Source organism: Silurus meridionalis, chromosome 12 (assembly GCF_014805685.1).
Source record: "Silurus meridionalis isolate SWU-2019-XX chromosome 12, ASM1480568v1, whole genome shotgun sequence".
Classification (NCBI taxonomy): domain Eukaryota; kingdom Metazoa; phylum Chordata; class Actinopteri; order Siluriformes; family Siluridae; genus Silurus; species Silurus meridionalis.
The window spans coordinates 4,734,855-4,751,689 of NC_060895.1; the positions used below are offsets into that span (position 1 = coordinate 4,734,855).

The window sequence follows — 16,835 nt, forward strand, 5'->3', positions numbered from 1 at the left end:
TGCTTTTATGGCCACTGTTTCCTTGCAAAATCGCACGAGCACCCCAAGAAGGGTGTTTTTCATATCTGGCGCAGATAAAAGAACATCATTCAGTGAGATATCCTCTTGTTGAGCCCTAGAATCAAAAACCACTCTTATGTTCTCTGGTTTTTTTGGGTGACACACCATAAAGAGAGGTATGCCAGCACTCTACTCCTTCAATCAGAGGGGGAGCATATTCAGCTTCATTGTTACTAAAGACCTTGCCCATAAAGGTAAAAAGGTGCTGTTTCATTTTTGGTTTCCTCTCTAAATTGTATCTCAAGATTGTTAACCTTTTAATTTACATTAACATTTGTGGCATTTAGCAGATGCCCTTGTCCAGAACAGCATACAAATGTGGTTTGAGTCTCTTATAATGAATAAATCTATACTGGTATGCTGGATTACAAACGTAAGATAAATCAAACTACAACTCTTGATTTTTACAACCAACATGTAGTCCTGTCATTGAAATACACAAATCTGAGACTTTCTTGGCAACACTTTCAAGCCACAGATACTGTTTTTGTATTTTCTCTCTTGGAAGCTTGTAACAATGATAGCCTTAAATTTCTGTTCTTATCCACCTCAAGGATTGTCTTCTGTGCATGCTGAGATTCTTTTCATTTTGCCACTGTTATAAAGCGTGGTTATTTGAATTACTATCCTTCCTGGCAGCTCAAACCAATATGGCCATTTACCTATGTCCTAATACAATCTACTTTTCATGATATTGCAATTTCTCTGCTTAAAAATTTCGTTAAAAAACGCATCTTTTTAGGCAATCACATCACTGATACTGTATACATACTGCCAATTGGTTGTATTATTTTAAATTGTTCTATTGGTCTAATATATTTTCCTCTTTCTCTTTTTCTTTTAGGGGTATGGTGTGCCCAGGCATTGGAAGTATCAGTGGGGAAGGTTAGTTTTGTTGAGGTGATGAATGGTAGCTCAGTACTCTTACCTTGTACCTACAGTAGTTGTATCGGCATCAAGAACCTGTACTTCAACTGGAAGTATAATGAAAATGGCACAATGAACATGGTGAGTCCTTTCAGTTTCGCATCATCGCACAGTCATTCATTGCGTTTTCCATGTAAATAATAATGACTAAGAAGAGATATGCATGTGATTCTATGACCACTAGGGGGTTTTAGGAAGATTTCCTTGGTGTGAAAGTTGAGTCAAGCCAACTGGACTTATGTTTGGTTGGATTAAAATGTTTCACTACCCGAGCAGCTTCTTCAGTCTGAGCGAAGTTGGCAGGATTCCACAAATGTGTATGCTCCAGGTTCAAGGATCCTCCTCTCCCTTGATAGCCTTGTTAAGGGACAAGGTGAAGGTGAGATGGAGGAGGGATTTGTCAGGAATGAGGGAATCATTGGGATATAACTATCTCAGAGAAGAAGAGTAAGGGGAAATTTTTCTTTGTCCAAGATAAGTAAATGAGGCCAATTTTTTGTCCAGGTGAAAATTTTTTCATTTTAGGCACAACCTGTCTCTTATTTTTTATGCTGCTCTTTCATCCATCTCTATGAATATCAAGACCTATTCATATGTCCACCAGTAATACCACACCTAAGACCCCCTTACTAATGTACATCGCTGTTTGTTACCTCGCTTTACTTCTATATACTCTCCCCTTACCCTCCGTCTCTGGGGTAGTTAAATCCCATTACTCCTTATACCTCCCTTGTTCCTATCTAGGTAGGGGTTGATCCTCCTTCCTAGAGCGTACAAATTTGTGGAATCCTGCTAAATTTTCTCAGATTTAAGAAGCTGCATGGATGAGTAGTACAATGTTTTAATCAACCCAGATAGAAGTCCAGTTGACATGACTCATCTTCCAGATAACCACACCTAAGATGACTGAGAATCTTGTTTTCTTGTCTTCACATTGACCCTATGACCCCTCACATGGGTGTCCTATAAAAGATCATTGCCAAATAACACTAGTTCTTTGGCCGTTCTCTTTCATAGGGTCACAATAAAACTAATAAAAAAGTTAATGAAGTTTATTCATATCCTGTGGTGTCAGTAAATTAGATAAGTCTCAGTGTGATTTAATTTATAGATTAGTCAGTCTGTAGATTGACCAGACCCATAATGTTTATGTGTACCTGCATGAAAATAGGATTTCTATTAAAAATATATTGCAATGATTTCAAAGAGAAAGTATAATGCCCATATATTAGAAATATGTGCGAAATAAATGTTGGCCACACAAAGAATGAAAAAAATAGGTAAAATGTCTCCCTTTTTCAGTTGCTTGGTTCAGATTATTTGTGTTGTTTTAGCGATGCTGTTGGGCTGGAAATTTGTTGAATCCAGGCAATTCATTAACGATGAAATTAATTAACGATTCTGAAAAGAGTTTTACTTGGACTTCTATGAACACACAATACAGAGCCTCATGATTTTATCCCATACTGTGACATGTCTGATCAATATGCTCTTTTCTATGCATCTATAAATTTTATCCAAGGGTGTAAATTAAGTTTCATCAACTTTTTTTGGAGTTGAAGGTTTAGTTTTTTAATGCAGTTGGAAAATGTCCATGAGTTATGTGAACCCAGAGGAACATGTTATTCTCAATTGCAGTTCCATTTATGAAGATTAAAAAGTCTGCTCTCAGCTTCCTGAAGTCTTACCAATCAGTTTCCCAAGGTTTGCTGATGTGATGTTAATCTTAGTGCATCAGTTCACAAGCAGATCTAATTTCTGAATCCTGTTTCATCTCTATTTTCAATCAATCTACCACAATATTGTAAATTAAAATGATACAATTTGCCCAATTCCTGTAATCATGGCTTATCTTAGAGCTTAAGAATGGACTGAGAAGACAGACCTGTGGGGTACAGGTCTACAAACCCAAAGGGTTTAAATGTGGACAGATACATGTTTATGTGTAAAAACTAATTGTGTTTGTTTACTTCTCCTATCAGTTAGTATAACCAAAATCTGTGACACATTTCCTTGGGTTTTGAATACTATGTACTATGAAATGAATTAGACATTAGTTTTGACAGTTGTTTAGTTTTGAAAATTCAGATTCAAAGAGTTTAAATACTGCAGAGTTATGCGTAAACTGCCTGTGCTGAGTCACACTCTGATGTTATGAATGCTCTGATGATAGGCTATTAACACTTTCTGCCAAGGTGACCCTCATGTATATACTGTAGCATGAGATGCAGCCATTGAAAGTACAGGTTATGTTTTTGTCATTCTTTTACTATTAATTGGTTACAGAATAAACCAGAAATTATGCTTGATCTGAAACAATGTGCGTATTGATTAATATGCTTTGTCTTTTAGAGTTATAGAATGCACAACTATGAAATTATAAAGCTGTGAATTATACGAAATCATTATTAAGCATCTCAGCATTACTACTCGCATTGATAAACATTAAATGAGAATATGCACAAAATAAAAAGTATCGAATGTATTAGGGGAGGGTGGATACACACAGCCTTTGTGTGGCTTGCCTGGGAGTGAAGCACGCTAAGTCAGTTCTCGAGGGACTCAATGTCAGTGCGATCACTCCGCTCCCGATGGGCAGTTTTTGAGGAAGGTGCCCTTACTGCCCGGCCCAGCTTCCATTTGTAGGCTTCGGAGGCACACCTTTCGGTGGTTACTTTTCCCTGCAATGAGAGCATGCACCTCCGCCTCCACCTCTTTCTCTGGCTTGCAGCGTTTAGTGAGCCTGAAGTGGAGGAGCTCATAAAGGTTGTGATACGTAAGATAAATATGGCTTGGCCGGCCGTTGAGCGGAAAGCCCCTCCATCCAGCAAGCTTGATGAGCGCTTTCTGCTTCCGGCATCACAACCTCTACATTGGGGTCTACCTTTTTTCCCTGACCTGCACACCAAGGTGTCCAGGTCCTGGGCGAAGCCTTCTCGGCTTACCTTTAGCCCCAAGACAGCATTATACTCTAACATCAGGGGCTCAGGGACCACAGTTATGGAGCGATGACCCTGGTTAGAGACGCTAGCTAGCTATATCTTCCCTAGTGTCCCTTTCTCCCATAAGACCCCGACACTACTCACCAATCCCATGCGTACTAGTGGGCAAGGCTTATGCCTCAGCAGGTCAGGCTTCTGGTTGTCTGCACACAATGGCTGTGAGAGCTGGATGTGGGAGACATCCCGGGCAGCCAGGTGCAAGAGCTCCGCCGTGTAACAGACCTGGCTCTAAAAGCCACTAAAGAGACCGCTAAGGTCTTTGGCTGGTCCATGGCCATCCTAGCCTCTACTGAGAGGCATTTATGGCTCAGCCTGTCAGAATATCTGACAGGGATAAAGCCATGCTGCTTGACACCCCCTCTTGCCTTCCGGCCTAATTCGGTATTTGAAAGGTTTTAGGCAGCGAAAAAACAATTGGCGCCATTCCAGTGTTATCTAATTCAATTCAATTCATTTTTATTTGTGTTGCGCTTTTAACAATGAACATTGTCTTAAAGCAGCTTTACACAGATAATGCGGTGATATAAATGAATAAGATGTTCTTTATAAGTGTAAATTTGTCCCTGATGAACAAGCCGGTGGTTACTGTGGCTGGTTTGACTCAAGAGGGAACCCATCCTCATCTGGGTTGCACAGAATGTCCATTTATTACAGATAAACGATGTTGTGGGGTGCAGTGATGGTGATCAGCAAACTATAGTCCTGAGTCAGTGGAGCAGACTGTTAACATTAACTACACTCTAAATCCATCCTCAAAACTCCTGTTCTTACTCAATACCTTCCATGCCGCTCTCATTGGGCTGCTCATCCTTGTTTACATGAAGGAGCTAGGGAAAGAAGAACAGCAAGAAGAGTGTGCTTTCTTCATTACAGAGAACCACTTATCTAGATGTCATATGGAAATTGACTGCTATGTGCGAGCAGATTTTCCTGACCACATTGTGTCCATCCTTAAGGCAATCAGGAAGGCCAGAGAAGGCCAGTCATTTACTGTCAAGCATGTCCAGAGACTGCTAAGGCTTATGGCAGCAGCGTCCAATGTGATCCACTTGCCTCCTGCAAATGAGACTCCTCCAGTGGTGGCTCAGGACCCACGGGCTCTTATGGAGGGGAATCCCCTATAGTGGGAATCCCCATAGTGGGGCAATCTCTGGGCAGAGACCCGCTTCTGACACGTTTTCTCCAATGGCACCCAGAGCCTGAGGCCTCCGGGGAGACCTAGAGTGCCTGGGTGGGACCTAGCTGTTGTGCTTGAGGCTCTATCTAAACTCCCCTTTGAGCCCCTGGCTGAGGTTCATGGAAGCATTTCACAGTCAAGACTGTTTCTGCTGGCTATTTGCTCTCTGAGGAGAGTAGGTGATTTGCAGGCCCTCTCTGTGGCCCCCTCTTTTCTGGAGTTTACTCCAGGCATGGCCAGTGCCTGGCCAGTTACATCCCCAAGGTTTTCCCATGAGCGCACTTGACCCGGAGTGTGGCAGACTCTAAGGCTTAGTCCTCTGGAGTGTCCCTCCAAGAACTCTGCGATGCTGCGGCTGGTTCACCCCGCTGACCTTTGTCAGGTTTTATAACCTTGATCTCAGTGCCACTCCTGGCCCCTCCTGTGCCTGTACACACTCGACAGGGACTGGTCAGTCTGGTGTGATTGGACTTTCATTCCCAAAGCATTGCGATATAGCTCGAGTGCCTGGAAGGGGACGTCTCTAGGATATGTCTCTATGCCACACTGCCGGCGTCCCTGCAGGATTTTCTTCTCATTTACAGAAGCTGGCACAGGCTTCACTCCAAGTGCTTTTTATAACTTCCTGGTCATTTCTGCCGGTGACGCCACACCTTCCATTGGACAGATTACACATGTGAATCAGAGCGTGGACAACGCGGAAAAGTTTCCAAAGCGTTGCAACGCAGCATCTTGTTCTTTCACAGATCTAGATTTACATATTTAACCTAGAGACGATTTTGCTGATTTGTTTGAAACTGGCAATATATTAATCTTATTGTTTATCTTTATAATCTGTTTTTTTTAGTAATGCCTGATTAGACTAACATTAATCCAGAAACTAACATACTTGTCTAGGCAGCAATGGACTGTATGTTTTCTCCCATGTTTTTACCACACAAAAAAAGGTCATGAACCTGTTTTAAAGAAAAAGGTACAGTTAAATAGTTACATTTATCAGCAAACTTATTTGACAAATATAGGCTTATTAGCATTAAACAAATCATTATAGTGCGTCAGTATATTAAATATAATAAATATAATTGTCTCCTTAGATTTTCTTGAAAAAGAAGAATGGGAAAGTTGGGATTTTATAGGCTACCCATGTGGGGGTCATGACTTTGTTACTTGGCAAGGAAACATACACACTTAAAACAAGTCCACCTATACAAGTGTTATAGCTCTAAAGCTGGTCCTATACACTATAGGTGGTATGTGGCATCTCAACATATTCATTAAAATTTTGTCCCCTTCAGCTTTGTGAGGGAGTCATCCCAGCTGAAGGTTTGGAGCCTCATGTGGTTACCTACCATGAACGAATAATGTTTGTGGGCTCCAGTAAAGAAAGTAACATCTCTGTCCTGCTTTGGAACGTCACCTTCGAGGACGAGGGCGAGTACACCTGCTTTGCCCGTAACCCCAAAGAGAAGAACCGAAACCACAGTGCCATATTTCACCTCATCGTTGTTGACGAGCGTAAGGTTCTTTCTAAACCTTTTAAATGACTGTTTATGTGTTTTGTCATAATTATAGTTCGAAAGTTTATTTTATATACAGTACATTTTATATAATTGCAGTGGCTGGCCATACATTTCATACCTAGGCTTTCATTGACGTTCTAGTTGAATCAGTCCACCTCTTGATACCATCATTATGATGCCACAGCTGTAGAAACCATCAATACTATACAGAAATGCAGTACAACAGACATCACAGACAGGTATCTCATCTAGTGAGAATGAATGACATTACTAAAGCAAGAAATCCATAAAACAAACAAACGCAGAAGCACCAATATAAATCAGATAAAATGACCTTGGGTTTTCTGTGCATTACGGGTTTCCTAGGGATTTTTTGTGCAAATTCTATGGGAAAGAAAGCACAAATGTATACATTTTTCATGAAAAAGTTTAATATCTGTTTTAAACTGTATGGCTGACCTTTTCTCAAGATGTCCAGCTTTTCCTTAAAAGTCCATCTAGTAAATTCCTTGAAGGTGTATTCTTGACAAAATCAATTTCTTCTCCTCTGTCAGCTATTGTGGAATAAAAAAACAGCAAATAAATGCACACAAATATATTGGAGCTTGTGCAGATTGCTGCAGATGCAGGTTGCGTGCTCTGACTAGTGCACTCTATGACATGTCTTATCCAATTAAAAAGGACATGCACACCTGTACAGGAACAGGTTAATACTTTTGTTGAGGGGTGAAGCTGAATTTGTCTGCTATATAATTTGAATACAACTAAGAGATGGTAGTAGATTTAAAAAGGACAAGATCTACAACCATGTCCATAAACATCATGGGTAAAGAGGTTGGAAATGTCGAGCACTATGAGTAGTACAACAGACTGGGTCGGGGGGGCAGTACCTATGCTTTGCATAAGAATAGGATAAGCAGACTCCATTTTCTAAGAAAGCCAAATTTTAGAAGTTTTAGGTGCTTCATTAGGTGCTAGAGATCTTTTGTCATTCTCAGGATTGAGCACCATCTACAGAGCAGCATTTGTGTCAGTGATACCGACTGAGTGAATTAATTCATTTGCAAGGCTAACTACTGTACATTAGACACTATTTTTTTGCTTTAGAAACAAGTTTATTATAGGGACCACACATGTAGGACGTTTTGGAGACAAGGTGATGGAGGCGAGATTGAGATGGTTTGGACATGTGCAGAGGAGGGACATGGGGTACATTGATAGAAAAATGCTGAGGATGGAGCCATCAGGAAGGAGAAAAAGAGAAAGGCCAAGGAGGAGGTTTATGGATTTTTTGGTTTTGTGTTGAAGGAAGACATGTAGTTAGTTGGTTTGAAAGAGGCAGATGTGAAGGAAAGAGTAGTATGGGGACAGATGATCCAAAGAAGAAGAAGAAGACCGTAACGCTTTGCTAATACAGCTAGAAATGCTACAGATTAAAAATGCCAACCAACAAGTAACAGAATCAACAATGTTCTGTTGACTTCTAAAAGAAAACAGATACTGGTAACATTTCAAACATACACTTTACAGAGTAAGAAGACCTGTGGCTCCCACCATATTCACAATCTGCGACCCAGCAAAAATGCCCATGTAAGACCATTATGGCAATATGTGGGTTTACTTTGAGAATTTTGAAGAATTTTATCGAAATTTCATTGTTTACAGTAAGTTTCCCTTTAGGGGCTCCATGCATGTATCTGACACTGCTAACAAATACAGGATGGGGTGATGGTTGTTCTTCCTTTTTGCAACTGGTTGCCTTTGTGTCAATCTGGATTGGTTTAATAAATGTATTTACATTTAGTTTATTTTGGTTAAACCATGACACCTGTATTATATTAATATTGTTATTGTGCATCTCTTTTCATTGTATTTATCTGTTATTGATAGCATTAGAATATACTGATAATAATTCAATGTATAATTGTTTTTTTATTATTATTTTGGCCAACAGTTAAGAAAGTAGACAACACATTGACGGTAATCATTGTGTCTGTGATTGGAGGAGTTATTGGGTTGATCATTGTAGTCATGGTAATAAAGGCAGTGGTCGTCCATTTTCTCAACAAGAACCAGGAGAAAAAGTAAGTCAGATTTACTTTGTCCATTCAACATTTTTTTTCTATCTATCTATCTATCTATCTATCTATCTATCTATCTATCTATCTATCTATCTATCTATCTATCTATCTATCTATCTATCTATCTATCTATATATATATATATATATATATATAGTGCACAGTAAAACTGTATTATTCATTGTTAAGAGCACATGACCAAATTATCACCTCACCTCTTTTATGGTATGCTTCAAAATTTTGAACCAATCCATCTTCTGTCCTATCTGGACCACCTATTACAGTTTTTCTCAGTTGCTTTGAAGTGTTTCTCAGATCAGAAATGAAATTCTCAAAACTACTTGTTTAACCTCCACATCATTAACTCTTGTTGTTTTGATCAAATTGTGAATGCTTTTGTACATTCATTTAATCAATTTGTCTGCTGTTTCCTACATTATCAGTTGTTTATGCTCACTTTAAACAAAATATATTATACTGGTTTCACCTGAATAGTTTTAACCCCCAAAACATCTCGGAATCAGTTAATTGCATAAGTCATTGAATGCTAAATGGTTAAACCAGTCGTCATCATCTGTCATTTTAAATTTCTTTTCAATGATAGATTGATGAATTGTGCAGATGAGTCTTGAATGTCACTAATGAAGGCGAGTAAACATTAGCAGATCAACCAATAATCAACTAGTTTTCTAAAACAGGTAAAAGTTGGGAATCTTCAATTGAAGAGTGAATACAGACAGAGCAAAACACAGAATTATAAGTTCTGAAAATAGAACGAACACGTTTATAGTAGAGTAAAATCGTGAATCTTATCCGGTCTTTTGCGATCAATATAAATCAAAGATGCAATCAAATAAATGAATTTGTGCTGCTGAAATTCATAGATGCCGTACAGAAGGAAGTCAACATGATTAAACATTTTGATGATTTTTTTTTTTTGTGAACAAAAAACAATGACAAAGGCACCAAAGATTTTGAGAAAAGTACAGGCTTTTGCAAGAAATCCAATGTGTTGTGCTGTTTGTACAAATTGTTCTGAGAATGCACTTACTGGTTTGCAAATAGTTTGGATGATTCGATAAATGCTCCAAAGCAGCTAAGAAAAACTGTAATACCATAATTACGATGCTACAGCTATAGAAACCATCAATATTATACAGAAACACAGTACAGACAGGTATTTCATACAGTGAGATTGAATGCCATTACTAAAGCAAGAAACCCAATGATCAAAATTAAACAAGTCTCATTTCACTGCCGCCACAGTTGCACCACCTACATACATCATCTCTAGCAGAAGCATCAATATTAAACTCATAAAATGACCCCTTCTTGTTTTCTGTGCATTTTCTTCCTGTGAATTAATTTTTAATTACTTTAAAATTATAAACAGTTAATGAAAAAGCTTAGCAAATGGTTTAAACTGTTCTGGCTGACCTTTTACCTCACAATGTACAGCTTTTCTTGAAAAGTCTGTGTTTTTAGTGTATCTGTAACCAAATAAATTTTGTCTCCTCTGTCAGCCATTGTGGAATGAAACAGCTATTAAATCCACACGAATATATTTGAGCTTTTGCAGTTTGCTTCAGATGTGGGTTGCTGACCATTCAATCACAGGATTTAAAAATGCTGATGTATTTGGATGCCTGCTAGGCAACTTTGGAGTGACCAGTCTCATTAGTTAAAGCAACATAAATTTGAATCTAACAAAAAGCCCTGTTCATTTCTGCTGTTCTTGTGGCATATGAAATATGAAATAAAGAGAATAGAATATTGGGAATTATTGTATAGAATATTCACAGTCAAAAATATATTCGAATGTAAGTCAGTGATTCTGATCGGCCAGCAGAGATGCTGCTCCCTAATGCTGGAAACACTGAGAATGAGATAGAAAGCAATCTATCGATTGCAATCTAAAAGTAAACACAAAGTTTATTGATTAAGTATTAAATACTACTTGCAGTGAAAACAAATGGCATTAAAATGAACAAGAAGTTGTTCAAATGTCTCAAGGGTATTCAGACCATTATTTTTTCACAGACTGCTTCTGTTTCTGGAGGAGAGCTTTGTTCTTCATGCAAAGTATAAGTAGGGAATAAGTGATTTAGATGGGAAGTGTTTTACTATAAATATAAACAGTCTGTGTTTTTAAAGGTAGTGATGCCTTTTAATAATAAATTTACTGTAACATCCAAAAAGGTTACACTTGAGACATTGCATGTGATGTTCCATGCATTCTCCAGGGATGAGTAAAATGTGGAGAAAGAGCTGAAGCTCCTGTGTAAGCAGGTGTTAAAGATTTCATCAGTGCACCCCATGAACAGCATGGGCACATGTCTACTGAGTTTCTATCTCAACAAATCCTGTGAAATCAGTTTCTATGGCTGTTGTTGCAACAGGAGTAATTAAGCGAGGAGGCATAAGGAAAATAAACCTGATCTACAATGGACATTTAGAACCATATATAACAAATGTCCTTCAACTATTACATCAGCAACCATTTCAAATGTCTACAAGATTCACCTTTTATAGACTCAGAAGTCTTTTCTTTGCACAACCTTTTGGAATGTTTCTGTTTTGTATTTTGTACTATATTTTACCTACTTTTAGTACTTTTAGCATTATTATTACTTCCTTTCATGTCTGGATTTGTTTAGTGTCCAACAATATTCTATACAAAGTCACAAACCATTGTTTTTTCTTTCTCTCCCATTTGCAGTAAAGAGTGCCTTGTGAGCTCTTCAGGGAATGACAACACAGAAAATGGCCTTTCAGGTTCCAAAGCAGACAACAAAGCATCACCAAAGGCATAAAACCAAGTATATGTGCAGAAATGGACAGCTGTATGGATGGTGTGGGCATATAGTAAAAAAAAAAAAGCTATAAATATGGACTGTTTTATCTTTAGGGAAAGGATAATGTTAATATTAATGAAGATATATTCTAGAGTTTTGCTCAGTATATTTTAGAACTATTTAGTCTGAATTCTGGGCTGGATTACACATCTTTTTACCAAGACCTGTTTTTTTTTTTACTTTTTCAGATTGTTTAAATATACAGTGCTGTGCAATCTTAAACACATGCAAAAATATAATTTAAATTAAAGATGATCAAGAAAACATTTCCATTAAAAATATCCTATAAGTAAAAGTATATAGTAATAAAGTGAGCAGTCAATATTTGGTGTGCAAACCCTAATAACCCTAAATGTCTTTTTTATAATGTATTATTATATACATTATATATAATCTTATAGTCTTTTTTTATTTTTGTTTTTGCTATGTTTTACTCAAAAAATGCGTTCAATATCTTAATGCAGGCTTAAAAATAAAAACATTGATAACAAAATGTGTTTAAAAAGTAATGGAGTCTAAGACCTGTAAACAGTTGTGTGTATTCACAAGTACCTGGAGACAGTTGTTAGCTTAGTGGTTGAGGCATTTAATCGGAAGGTCACGAGTTCAAATTCCAGCACTACCACTGCTGGGTCCCTGAGCAAGGCCCTTAACCCTAATGTTAAGATGTAAGACATTCTGGATAAGGGTTTCTACCAAATGCCATAAATGTAGACAGGTGACATATTAAATGACAAACCAAGTGTTTTTTAAACAGGAAGTCTGACCACATGATTGCGTTTTTTTAACTTCTCAGCTTTTTCCGCAGAAATCAACTATTGCAATAGCATCATGGTCACTGAATGTGAACTCCAGCTAGAGGAGCAATCTTTGTTACTGAAGCTCCTGCTATTAATGAAGTTTCAAAGTCACTCAGATCTATTATGAATGGAATCTAAGCATGCTCAGCACTTGGCTAATCATGCCAGTGTTTCTCCATTCAGGAGTATCCTTAAATTTATCACTTAAAGTTGAACTTTCCCTAATCAAACAATTTGCAGTAAACAGAATTGATGCTGTCCAGTGAATTCTAAATACAAGCCTCTAAAATATGCTGCCTAGATTATATCATTTATTATCTTTATCTGTGAGTATGTCAAGGGAACAAAAAGGGGTATCCAGCCCAGAATCAGAAACCTTTTATTTGCAAACACAAGTCCTGGAGGTCCAGTACACTCTTGTTGGATGTCTTCTCCACTCCAACACCCTTGATTTCACACACAAACTATATTATTATATAAAAAGTGGAATTGGCGTGTTCAAAAAAAGAATCTCATTGAAGTACTGTGGCCTTCCAGGGCAGCTTTAGCATAATATCCATCTTTTGGCGAGAAAAAAAAAGAAAACACAGAAAACACACGTGCCTGCTAACGCTTTAGACATTTCTTGCTTTTAGAGAGTCTTTAACTGCTATGAAAAAAAACATATTCTGCTATTAAAGGGGGAAAAAGAAAACTATAAAATAAGTTCCTATGTAAATGAAGACAATCTCGCCCCTTTAAGTAAAAAGAAAAAAAAGGTTTCTCCTTGCAGAAAATGAATGATACTTTCTGATGCTGCTTAGAACAAATTAACCAATGCATTTTTTATAGAACAAAAAAGAAAGCATGTAAATGATTTATGGATGTGCTCTTACTGGCTTACCACTTCACTCAATTGATGGCAAACAAGTTCAGTGATTCACTGGGAAGCAAGATAGGGGGATTGATGTTATGTACAAGTGACATAAATGTACCTAATTTGTTACTGTGGGGAATTAGAAAAAAATTGAAAACATAAGGAAAGGACAGATTTGAGAAAGAGAAAATGAGAGAAAATGAGAGAAAAAATTGATTAAAAACTATTTATTACGAATGCAGAATTGCGTGTAATAGAAGTACTGACTAGATTTACTAAAAGCTCAATAACCAGAATATAAAAAAAACAATAAACAGGTATTTAAAAAGGTGTTGTATGTTTCTGTACAGATTACTGTACATTATATACATCACGCTGAAGACATGCTGAGTGTCATAACTGACTCAATTGAGATTGAATACCGACATTAAAACAAGAGACCTCATTTCGCTAACTTTATTGTATCATATGAACACAATAACTTTTTTCTCTCTGTCTCTCTCTCTCTCTCTCTCTGCTTTCGGTTACTCTTATGGTTTACAAGTATTTGAAGAGCATATATCTATACGTCTTCCATAAGAGTTGAATCTTAGAATTCAGGGGCTCTGGCAATCTCAGTTGTTTGGGATACTTTTAACAGAGCAGTTTAACATTATTTTCTTGGGTGTTTTGTGTGTGTGTGTGTGTGTGTGTGTGTGTGTGTGTGTGTGTGTGTGTGTATGTGTGTGTACTGTACAGTACAAGGATCAATTAGATTTGGTTTTCTGTTTAGTCCGACTGAAACCTTTCAGTTCTGGACATAATTTGTACACAGCCGATACATAATTCACTTGAAGTGTCAATGTGTGGCAGCAATAACTGCAGAATCTGAGAATGGATTTTTATTTTGGTATAATATGGTTTTGATCCCTACAGTTGGGTATATTGTCTGTCGATGCACTGATGAACAAAAGCCTTGTACTGATATCATTGGTGTTAACTGTCCATTTAGACATTTTCAGGAAATAGGTTGATGTTCTAATTTCAAAAGGCAATACTTATCATATAATACTCATTCTTTCTGGTTTGTTCCATGGAGACTGCAAAATTTGATTTCTTTGTTGTACGTCTCACCTGTACATGTGTTTGGTGTCAACCTTCAATCACACAAGCAAAAAGAAAGTGAGAGAAGGCCATTACTTTTACAGTACTTTGGAAGTGTGTTGCTCTTTCCAGTGTAGATGCCAAAATTCTATGAATTGTGCAGATAGCTATGATGATGGAATGCACTTATTTCTAGAGCCTGAAATGATTTATTCATAAATTACTTCCCATTGAAACAGCAGAAATGAAAACAATATTAGTACCTATTTACAGTGCATGGGAAAAACGTGACACCATTTGGAATGAAAAACTTTGCGACAACTGCAGTGGCAAGAGGATAAAATCAAACAGGATTTACTTTCGCTTGCTGTACTCGAATGTACTATAGATTGCAGTGCAAATTTCTAGGCTAAACTTTTCCTATAGGCATTCTTGCTGCCATTGTTTTATTGCTTAAGCATGCCTAAGCGAATTAGACTTGCTATAAAACCACAAAATATATGAATGTATTTTAGCTTGCAGTGCACCTTCATTGCTTTTCTTGTATCCATTCTTTTTTTTTCGTTGTTGTTCTTACTTAAGCATGCATAAGCAATATGGAATATAACACCATGTTCAATTTAAACAGCCTATAATCAATCTCTAACCAATGGATTAGCGACTTGATGCTTAGCATAATGCAAATATCACAAATTTCACACTACATGAATAGTACAATAATGTGATGTTAAATGAAACGAGTGCCTGCATGTCTCAAGAGCATTCTGGTGCATTCAAATGCTCGGTTGTAGTCTTTTAATTAAGTACATTTCACTTATTTTATTTGATCTTTTACTATTATTATTACTACTACTACTAATAATACAATAATAATTTATTATTATTGTTAAAAATCTTGTCAATGTTATCAGAGGATGCTCCAACTTTGTTGTTGTGTCATTTAAAGAAAGAAAAAATTCAACCCTGCCCTCTTGGTGTGACCAAGAAAGTTTCAGCGATTATATCTGTCTTGTATACTGAAAACAGTGCAGCTGGGTACTCAGTCTCATAGCCTGTACATTTGGGGTTAATGTAGGCTAATCCTGCCAAAAAACCTTTTTTTGTGAGATATTGTGTGCCTAAAACTATAAAGCTACATTTTTTTATAATCTAAAATCACAGAATTACAAAACGAACAGGCACACTTCTCCATTAAGACACTTTAATCTTAACGAAGCAGCAAAATCATGAGATTACGAAACGACCAACGGGATATCACTGCTGGAACAGCTCCGTCTCTCACTGCCAAGCCACAACGATGTGAGATCTGCTCTCCACTCTACACATTCCACTCCAGAGAGCACTCTCTCTTTTTATACTGACGTTTCAAGAAAAAGTTGTAATTCATGATAAAGCAAAACTATTCTATACTGTAGTAACACCTGCAGTAAGCAGAGTACACGATTTAAATTTTTTAAAATTATGTATTCAGTGAATTTCAGCACTGTAACAAAAAAAATGTAGCTTGTTGATAACTCTTCCCCTATTGCACAGGTCCTCTGAAGAAAGTTTTATTCTTCTTTCTTTTTTTTCTTAATAGAGCTTCTGAATGTGTCTGCGTGGCTAACACTAGAGTACTAGCTTATTCACGAGCTCTGGCAATCTCAGTTGTTTGGGATACTTTTAACAGAGCAGTTTAACATTATTTTCTTGGGTGTTTTGTGTGTGTGTGTGTGTGTGTGTGTGTGTGTGTGTGTGTGTGTGTGTGTATGTGTGTGTACTGTACAGTACAAGGATCAATTAGATTTGGTTTTCTGTTTAGTCCGACTGAAACCTTTCAGTTCTGGACATAATTTGTACACAGCCGATACATAATTCACTTGAAGTGTCAATGTGTGGCAGCAATAACTGCAGAATCTGAGAATGGATTTTTATTTTGGTATAATATGGTTTTGATCCCTACAGTTGGGTATATTGTCTGTCGATGCACTGATGAACAAAAGCCTTGTACTGATATCATTGGTGTTAACTGTCCATTTAGACATTTTCAGGAAATAGGTTGATGTTCTAATTTCAAAAGGCAATACTTATCATATAATACTCATTCTTTCTGGTTTGTTCCATGGAGACTGCAAAATTTGATTTCTTTGTTGTACGTCTCACCTGTACATGTGTTTGGTGTCAACCTTCAATCACACAAGCAAAAAGAAAGTGAGAGAAGGCCATTACTTTTACAGTACTTTGGAAGTGTGTTGCTCTTTCCAGTGTAGATGCCAAAATTCTATGAATTGTGCAGATAGCTATGATGATGGAATGCACTTATTTCTAGAGCCTGAAATGATTTATTCATAAATTACTTCCCATTGAAACAGCAGAAATGAAAACAATATTAGTACCTATTTACAGTGCATGGGAAAAACGTGACACCATTTGGAATGAAAAACTTTGCGACAACTGCAGTGGCAAGAGGATAAAATCAAACAGGATTTACTTTC

The 16,835-nt window shown here is 37.3% G+C and overlaps 1 protein-coding gene across 1 annotated transcript in view; it reads left to right on the forward strand.

The window, feature by feature from the left end:
* The window catches only part of scn4ba (sodium channel, voltage-gated, type IV, beta a), a 42,068-nt gene extending 28,898 nt beyond the window's left edge, over positions 1–13,170 (forward strand). The window contains exons 2-5 of the mRNA XM_046862532.1: positions 905–1,068; positions 6,462–6,681; positions 8,641–8,770; positions 11,487–13,170. Of these exons, the coding sequence (XP_046718488.1) occupies positions 905–1,068; positions 6,462–6,681; positions 8,641–8,770; positions 11,487–11,580 (608 nt within the window). The 3' untranslated portion in view covers positions 11,581–13,170. The remainder of the gene's footprint in view (positions 1–904; positions 1,069–6,461; positions 6,682–8,640; positions 8,771–11,486) is intronic.
* Positions 13,171–16,835: the final 3,665 nt, after the last annotated feature.